The sequence below is a fragment of the Pelmatolapia mariae genome, linkage group LG18 (assembly GCF_036321145.2).
Source record: "Pelmatolapia mariae isolate MD_Pm_ZW linkage group LG18, Pm_UMD_F_2, whole genome shotgun sequence".
Lineage (NCBI taxonomy): Eukaryota > Metazoa > Chordata > Actinopteri > Cichliformes > Cichlidae > Pelmatolapia > Pelmatolapia mariae.
In genome coordinates this window covers 30,469,370-30,479,338 of record NC_086243.1, presented here as the reverse complement: position 1 = coordinate 30,479,338, position 9,969 = coordinate 30,469,370, and the positions used below count along the sequence as shown (strand labels likewise).

The 9,969-nt window shown below is 39.9% G+C and overlaps 1 protein-coding gene across 1 annotated transcript; it reads right to left on the bottom strand.

Moving 5' to 3' along the window:
- Positions 1-3,665: 3,665 nt before the first annotated feature.
- Positions 3,666-5,642, bottom strand: LOC134617343 (tripartite motif-containing protein 16-like). Its single transcript, XM_063462554.2, has one exon. It carries the CDS (start codon positions 5,640-5,642, stop codon positions 3,975-3,977), a length of 1,668 nt encoding a protein of 555 aa, XP_063318624.1. The 3' UTR covers positions 3,666-3,974.
- Positions 5,643-9,969: the final 4,327 nt, after the last annotated feature.

The following is a 9,969-nucleotide window of genomic DNA, read 5'->3' as shown; positions in this document are numbered from 1 at the left end:
AAATATACGCATTCTGATTTACAAGTACAAAATATTTATGACCACAATTTGAGCCCATACAGGAGGAGGCTCCACCTCTATACACACACACACACACACACACACACACACACACACACACACACACACACACACACACACACACACACACACACACAGAGGAAAGAAATAAAGAGCAAAAGGTGGAGAGAAAGATAAAATGGTAGTTTGGCACATGAGGACAAGAAGACCACAACAGCTTCTGTTCCACTGCTGTACATAAACTGTACTTATTGATGAAAACTTCCCACAGGACCTTCAGTCATTTCTGACAGGAAGTTTATGTCCATCCTTTAATACTTATGGATGAGGTAACATCAGGCAGCAGTCACATGCAGGTTTGTGCTCTACTTGCATAAGGTGATCTCTGCACATCCAGAATATGCTCACCTCATGGACCTGAAACCTTTCCTGTCCATAATGCACTCCAAGGCACACGATCTCACATGTGAGGTAAACCTAAGCAGCTCCTTAGACTACCATGAGCTGGATGACTGAGAACCTGCACAGACATCTGTGAGGTAAACATATTTTTCTGTGAGCATCATTAAGTCAACTCTAGGTTTCATGTGCTGATTCGGGTGCTTTACATTTATTCTGTTTTAGAGCAGGTGGAGAGGGGGAACCAGATGGGAGCAGGTTCCACTTTAGGTGAGGAAGTGGAATAAGTGATTACCTTTTTGTCTCAGCTTGTCATCACAACTAAATTCATGTTCAAATGAAGCTTTTTACTGTGACACTGATATCTGTATTTGTAATTGTACCTGCCTTGCTTTGTCACTCCAGATTTCAGCACAGTTCTCTGTACTTGTTTGTATGACAAAGTTTGACAGCAGCAGGGCTTTATGTTTGTGGGTTGTTTAATAATGTGAGGCCTTCCTCAAACCGCTGCCTCATTAATGCTGAAGCCATCTGCCATTATCTACTAGAAATGCTGTCAAACCTAAAGTGAGGATGTGGTCCCAGCTCGCATAATTAGAGAGACTAAACCAAAGTGGTCTTCTCTGCTGAATATGGTGCCATGGTAGAAGCAGCAGACAGATGCATGTCTTCACTGACAGTCATGTTTTCCTGTGGCAGTTACTCTTTGATGATATGCTTTACATTACCTTTGTTTTAGGTAAGTGTGTTATCATTAAGAATCATTAAAGATAATTTAAGGTATGGTTGGCATTGTCTCCAAAAATAAGTTTTTTGATGTGATGGCTGTATGAAGCCATAATCTTTATTAATCTTATTGATATATAAACCCTCTAGTTTCAGCAGCATTCTTCAGGTTTTTAAAAGCTTCTCTGTGGCAGTGCTGCCATTTAAAAAGTAATTAGAAAGATTCCTGACTGACCTGCTCTGTTGTGTGTAACCTAAAGGGTCTGATTCAGGTCTGTGGTGTATATTGAGTCAGAAGCTAAACACACTGCAGAAACACCTGAGGGTGGTCTATGAGGAATACATCCCAGGAATCATGGAGATCATGCTGACAGAGCTTGATAATTGAAGATGATGCAGGACGAGCGGTTCAGGAATCAGTTCTCATGATGACGATGTGTAACTGCATCTCACCGTTATTCTCTACAGAGTTGGTAACATTTCCCATATTTAACAGAATAGTAATTTTGATTTGCATTTTCTGTTAACAACAGTAGAGGCAACAGAAGATTCACACTGATGGATGAAGCCCATCAGTGTGAATCTTCTCTTCTGCTACAACGTCACCTGCTGTCTTCAGTCCTCCATACCCGACAGTAACAGCTGACTGTTGTGTTGAGCTTCTTTGTGAGATCTGTTAAACGTAAAGTTCATAGATCCACTACACTTTTTTGTCAATGTATGTTTTTCTGTTCTCATTCCTGGAGCTACCAAAAAGCAGAGGTGGCAAAAGTGCAGACATTCTGTATTTAAGTAGAAGTACAAATACTCGTGTTACTCAGCTAAGAGTAAAAAAGTTCAGGCTCTGAAATAAAGCTTCTGTGTGAGTTCAATAAGAAAGATCAATGGTCTCACATCTGTCCGCTCCCAGGTGCTGCCAGCTGAATCTAAGCTTTATCACTTCCACTGTCAAGCTGTTTGTGTCATCACTGGTCTGGTCCAATCACATTCTCCCAGCCTTCTCCAGGCCAATCACCATTCATGCTGCGTACTTTAAATCTCACTGTGCATCTGTCATTCTCCTTCATAGACGCCTTTGTGCAAAGCACCTCCTCCCCATTTCCACCTCTCATCACTCAAGCTTCATTCAAGTCACCTTCATCTCCATCACCAGCATCTAGGCTCTGGGGGGTCCTGCTCTAATCTGTTTCACAGCTGGAGCTCCGTTCTGCAGAGAGACAGACCACCAAACACCTTTGTATATTCTGTTCATCAATAAATCATGTTCATTCTTTCTGATGATCTCTCCTTATTGAAATGTACTTAAAGTAAAAAAGTGAAAAGTTGATTCTTAAAGGAAAATTCTACCATCAATTTTTACGTGAAGGTAACTGAACCTGGTGCTATATTAATATTATAATAACAAATATTAGTACATCAAAATACAAATGTTGTTCAATCTAAATTCCAATTCTAATGACTGTTAAATATCTCATGTGTAAAAAGCCTGCATTGAAAACAGTACAGCACTTAGGGTCCAGCATAGCAGTGATATCAGTTTTACAGCAGGAGCAGCTTGGAGTCCAGTCTTCTTCAGCTGATTCAAGAAATCTGCAAATGTCATATTTGTACACAAAAATGAGGTTGTCGTGTAAATTATCAGGTAAACTAAATGTGCATGTTTTATGTGTTTCTAATGAAGGAATGGCCTGTAACTAAACAGAGAAACAGTTTAATACAGAAAAAGTCATTTTAATACAAAATTATGCAAAATGTTTCTAAAATTATATAACTCAATGAAGGACACAGTTCTATGTAAAAATGATCTATGACACAATGCACTTTATGATAAAGGCTTTATTCAGCCTAAAAACATGGCAGAATGTAAAACATGTGGACAAACTGAGCTGAGGTGCTTTAACCTCCTCTACATCCCTGTTAGCAGGATGAAGGCGCCCTCTTGTGTTGTGCATCACTTTCAGATTTCACTTGTTAACCTGCAGGAAGACAAAACTTCACTGAGCCTTCAGCAGCTTCAACATCATCAGTAAAGATTTAAATATGTGTAATATCACACTGTGTCAGTTTGTTCACAGGAGTCACAACCTGTAACACTGATGCTGCATTCAAGGACCATTACAAACATCTGAAAGGACTTAAGAACATGAAGAAAATGTGACTTGTTTCTCTGTAATGAAGCTGTTTTAGTGAAGAAAGTTGAAAGGTCACAGAGCGACTGCTGAATCTTCTGCTCTAAACATGAACTCTGAACTTTGTGATGCTTCAGGAGGAAAACTGCTTCAGTTATTCTCTCAGATTAGTTTCATATTTTCTGCATCAGATTTGAGTGAGATCCTGGAATGAAGACAGAAGAAAAGACTTTGTTCAAAGTTTGATTTATAGTCAAACCTTCCAGTTTATTCACACAATAAAACATCAACACAATATATGAATTCATTCATTAAAATCACAGTTTTTCCTCATTTGTTTGATGATTTTGACAAAAACAAACACAAACACACACACATGGTCTGCCATACTCATGAAGAGAAATGTCGACATTTTTCAATACAAATATTCCAGAAACATTTAGAGGATAGAGAAGTTTACATTTTCATGTGGAGAAATATTTTAGTAAATGAAAATGATGATGAGCAGTGATAGCCTCCATAAACAGTCACAGGAAAGATCTCCTTTAAAAACTCAGAAACATCAAGAGAACAACTAGAAGATGTGGAGGTACCACCCATAATGTTTGACTGACAGCTGATCTCTGTGCAGAAATGATGGAGAGAAAATAAAATGAAACTAAAATACAGATTTAAACTCACAATATGAAAGACTTCAGTCTATTTCAGTTTCTTGAACTCAGCAGTGGTTCCATAATCAGAGTAAAGCCACAGTCCAGCATAGAGCGGCTGAGTGAATGTGGTCTGGACTCTGTGGAGGAGAGTCATGGTTTCAGAGACGCTGTAGAAGGACAAAATACCTGCTCTGTGATCCAGGTACACTCCTACTCTGGAGGAACGAGGACCTGAGACAGGAGTTTCAATGTTGTTGTACCGAAATGTATAACTGTTGTTGTTACAATCTAATGACCAAGATTTGTCATTACATCCAAATAAACTTTCACCACTACCCCGTCCTTTTCTGCTGATATTCTTGTATGCGACTGCTACATAAACTCCTCCCCCTCTCCACTCCACCTCCCAGTAACAACGTCCAGTCAGACTCTCTCTACTCAGGACCTGATCATATACAGTGAATCTGTCTGGATGATCAGAGTAAGACTGTTGTTTCATGACTGTTGCTTTTCTGTTAGCTTCTGATAATAACAGATATGTGTTCACTGTGTTTGGATCCAGTGTGATTTCACATGAATAATTTAAGAATCCAGCTCTGGTCTTTGGCTCTGGTGGATCTGGCAGTAAAACATCCACTTCAGTGACTGTCAGTGAGATGTTTGTCCATTCCTCTCTCAGAATGTCCTGTAGTTTATCTCTGACCTCTGACACAGCTGCTGTCACATCCTCAAAGTAGCTCAGAGGACGGATATTGATGCTGGATGAGTCTGTAGACTCACTGAGTGCTGACAGTGAGGGGTAGTTGTGTAGAAACTGGATGTGATCCTCTGTGTGTGAGAGCTGCTTCAGCTCAGCATCTTTCCTCTTCAGCTCAGTGATCTCCTGCTCCAGCTTCTCCTGAAGCTCTTTGACTCGACTCACTTCAGTTTCCTGCTGGGATCTGATCTGCTGCTTCACATCAGAGCTTCTTTTCTGGATGAGATGGATCAGCTCAGTGAAGATCTTCTCACTGTGCTCCACTGTTTGATCAGCAGACTGATTGATGGCCTCCACCTCCTGTTGAAGCAGCTTCACATCTTTCTCTCTGTCCTGGATTCTCTGCTGGATGTTTTGTCGACTCACCTCCAGCTCTCTCTGCCTCTCAGTCCTTTCTGCTGCAGCTGAGACTGTGTCGTGGCCTTTATGTTCATCCACAGAGCAGAGATAACAGATACTCTGCTGATCAGTACGGCAGAACATCTTCATCACCTCATCATGACGAGAGCAGATGTTCTCCTGGAGCTTCTTGGAGGGCTCCACCAGCTTGTGTTTCTTTAATGTAGGTGAATCATAATGAGGCTGAAGGTGTTTCTCACAGTAAGATGCCAGACAGAATAAACAGGACTTGAAGGCTTTCATTTTTCTTCCAGTGCAGAAATCACAGGCCACATCTTCAGGTCCAGCATAGCAGTGATCAGCAGGAGCAGCTTGGAGTCCAGTCTTCTTCAGCTCTTCCACTAAATCTGCTAACATGGTGTTTTTCACCAGGACAGGCCTCGCTGTGAAAGTCTGTCTGCACTGAGGGCAGCTGTAGATTTTCTTCTTTTCCTCTTCATCCCAGAAGATTTTAATACAGTTCATGCAGTAGCTGTGTCCACAGGGAATAGTCACCGGATCCTTCAGAAGATCCAAACAGACTGAACAGCAGAATTTTGTTTGGTCCATTTGATTCATGTGCTGTGCCGTTTCACCGTCTCTCAGTGACTGTCAGACAGTTTCACTTTCTCTGAACAGAAACAACCTCTGTGCTCTGAAGGGAAACAGATCTCTGCTCTTGTTCACCTCCTACAGGAAATGAGGCTCACCAGCAACTGCATTTACACCATGTTGTTTAGACCCATCCTGATACAGACACATCTGTGAAGGGAGGCACTAAAGAAATATTCTTACAGAGCGACCAAGAGCCATTCACATGATGCAGGGTGTGGTATGTTTGATTACAGCATGCAGTAACAAGTCTGACCCAGTTAAAGTTTAACTTCATTTGGAGCTTTGAAATGTGACAGTCAACACTCAGCGAGTTAATTTTATATTTCAAAAAGTTCAGCAAAGTTTATGATGCTGTGATGAATAAAAATAAATGACACTTTATATTTTGACATTTTCTAATCTTAGTTCATTCTCACACTTACAGAATGATGCATGGGAACAACTGACTCCACTAAATCAAACCTATGTTCAAATGAGATTACTGCCATTAGGATCATTTAATAGTAACAAATATTTAAATTTAGCAATAACAAATGCAGATCGGTCCACAATGTTTAAAAAAACAAGCAAACAAAACATTATTTTGTAGTCTTTCCTGTGTACACAGTCACAGTAGATTTTAAATGAAAACATCAAGATGTGCTTGAAATGCAAACTTTCAAGTTTAATTCTAGTGATGTTCAGTTCGTGAACGAATCGTTCAATACTCGAGAATCACTTTACTGACTCGTGAATCATGATTCACAAGCGCAACTGACTCACTGACTCATCATTGTTGCTGTTAGCAAACTAATTCCATTAGTAGAAATATATCTAGCTTATAATTAAAATTGTGGGGAAAAAAACAACAGCCAGTTTCCTAACAAAAACATTTCTGCTCTGAACTGGAAGAAAAAACCCTGAGAAGAAGCTCACATCAAGACAATAGCTCCTTGGTTCACAGTAGCATCGTTCAGCTAGCATGCTAACAGCACATTTGAGTTACTGAGCTGAATCATGGCGTAAGGCGAATCACTCACTCACTCACCCCCTCCCTCCTGGCTCACAGCTTCTTCTTCTTGGTTGGCAACCAATGTTAAGTCGCTTCACCGCCTCCTGGGTCACAGCTCAGTGGACATTTAGATGAGAAAATATATATTTGACACATTTAAGGAAAATACCAATAAAATAAAATAAAAATAAATAAATGTTCCCTTTAGAATTGTTTTGCTCTTTTTTGCTCTAAAAAATAGTTGTTTTCTTTTACAATCATTCATCTTAGCAGTAGGATTTATATTAAAAGAGAAACAAATTAAGTTTGAGTGAAAATATACATTTTTGCACTCTCTGGTCAACTGACTCAGTGACTCAAATGACTCAAGAAACCCGATTCACTTTGGTGAGTGACTCATTAAAACTCGATTCAGTAAAAATAATCGAATTTACCATCACTATTTAATTCAAGGTTTTATTAAAATGTTATATGAATTGTTTAGTAATTTTTTACTAAGTGTCCATGTCAGTAATTCATTTAAATGTATTTTGGTCTTAAACTGATCCAGTAAATTTAATTTTGCCTCACCTTCTTAATCAAGTATTTTAGTAAAGATCAGTATTTTTTTTTTTTTTATTTCGATATGGGTAAAATTCTTAAGAGTACACACTCCAGGACCATTAAAATGAAGGTGGTGAGGAGATGTACTGAAATAATCCCTGGCCAAAGGTATCAATCTTAATTCAGACTACTGGACGAGCTCCATCAGCCTTTTGTGAGGTCTGTTTAAAGTAGACTAAAAAAAAAACTGACTGCAGCTTCCTCAGAAGTGGACTTTATGCACAGAAAGACATGGTCATACATGCAGCTGTAGCAAACTTGCAGTCATTTTAAACAGACTTGTTACTCTAATGTCTGTCTCTCTGTTAGTGCTGCCACAGACTGGCGACCTGTCCAGGTGTACTCTACCTGTAATTACTGGGACAGGCCCTAGCCCCCCACCCACCCACCAACCCTCCCACTGTGACCCTGAATTAAATATAAAGAAGAAAATGGATCGATAGGCTGACGTTTTTTAAAATTGTTCTAGAAATCTGAGCTGTTGCTGTGTCCTTGGATTTTGTGGTATTAATATTAGAGCAACCTTTCTCACAGAATTCCTTTATAAGCCATGTTACCTGAGATTATTCCTGTATTTACCTGAAGGCCCTGACAAATATGCTGTGTACATGAAGGATGGGAATCAAATCACATCTTAACTTCTTACAGTTAAGGAACCTGTTCATATTTATTTGATGAACCAATGATTTTCTATAAGTTTGTGATCCATCTTTTATTACTGATTCCAAGATGGTCTTTATGGAAATCCTATTTGGTTTTTAAAATTTTATTTCCCTTTTTCAGTTTGCCAGGGCAGCTCTCCACAGTCACTGTCCACATGGGTCAGTGGGAACATGAAGCACTCTGCTAATGTGTGTGACCAGCAAAATCCAGCATCCACCCAGTCAGCGTTTTCCATCGCCCTGCTGGAGTTTTTTGTTTGTCTGTGACTGGAGAGTCAGATTTTTGTTGAGGCTGGAGGAACAGCCTCACACTTGCAGAGGTGAGTCAGTTTTCAGAGGTCAACTAAAATCCTCCCACCCTGGTTTTTATGAAGTAGATCTTATTATGTGAAACATTAATATTTCAGTGACTGCTGCTTATACCACAGGTTAATCCACTGCAGGGCCGTGCAGAGACGTTTAAATGGGTGGGTGCTCAAAGTTAAAAAAGGGGCAGATAGCACAGGCTGAATAACAACAACTCACATTCATGGCGAATCTAAAATGGAATTGCATCATACTATATGACTGACATCAGGTGGGGACAATACAAAGTAAATGTAGCCTTTGTTTTACCTGATGGCGTACAATGTTGCTGTTGAGGGATTACCGCTGTTCCTGCTGCTGATAGTGCTGGAGGGCAGGGCTGTGTTGTTTTGAGACTGTAGACATTAAAAAGTCCATAGGTAGCTGATTAAACAAGTGCTTTGAGATAAAAATAAAATGTAAAAAGATTGGTGACAGCGCTTGGAACCATAAGGCAACAGATTTAAAAAACTGGGAAATAAACTGAAACCAGGATATTAATAGTACAAAAGACAGGGGTCATGGTAGGGTGAGAATTTATTAAAAAAAATCTATACAGACAGTGTGTGTGTGTCCTGTTAGCACCTTTTAAACATCAAAGAGCACAAAACATCACAGCATCAACTTTACATGGGAGGGATTAGATTCTAGAACTGTAAAATCTTCTTTCTTTCTTTCAAATATTAAAATACAGTAAAAAAAAATAAACCAATAGGAGCAAACATTTTATTAATCAGAAAACAAAAACAACACAGGGTATGTTTTGGAAAGAGCAGGAAGGAATAAGATGCTCTTCATGTCCTGTCCCTAATTATAACAGTAACTTTCTGTTTGCCATGTCCCGAAAAATGTCAATGACATCACTGTGGTTGACTGGAACATCCTTCTCAACTGCCAATAAAAGAAGGTCTGACAACCTCTCCTCTGAGCAAAGGGTGCGAAGTTTGTTTTTAACTAGTTTTAGTTTTGAGAAAGAACGCTCCACAGTTGCTGTGGACACTGGGAGTGTTCCATATGTCTTCAGCAGCTCAGTCATGTTGGGGAAGATCAGATGTGCATTGTTTTCTTTGACCACTGAAAGAATGGATGCCACACTAACTGGTGGGGGGCATGTGTATGAAGCATGAAAGACCTTAAGTTCTGTCTGTAATTTGTATTCCTCCTCAATGTCATAGAACTGGCAGAGTTTCTTCACAGCTTGGAGTGCCTTTGTTGAGATTATTTTCCAGTTCTCTGGGACTGTCAGGGTATGTAAGGCATTCAAGATTTCCCATGTGGAATTATCTCCTCCTTTAAAGCGTCTCAGAAGCTCCTGTGTCATTGTGTCAACAAAAACATAGAACACTTTAACACGGTAGTATTCTTGGGGAGTTGTGAAAGCATGGTCATCAGCAGTAGCTGTTGTGGCAGCAAACTTAAACTTTGCTGGCACTTTCCCCCTCCGAGCTTGTCCCGGGACCTCAGATGGGGGGTCCAGACCCACTGATGCAGCCTTCTCTCTAGCCTGTTCATAAATTTTTTCAAACTCTTCCTCTGTTCTGGTGTGGTCCAGGCTCTGCAAAACACCATCAACAATCTTGTATGCTGCAGCCAGGTCAATGTCTTTCTTCTGCAATGCATCAGATGCAGTAGCAGTCACTTGGAAGATGGGACAGGTGATCTCCAGACACAGGATGAATTCAAAATTGAT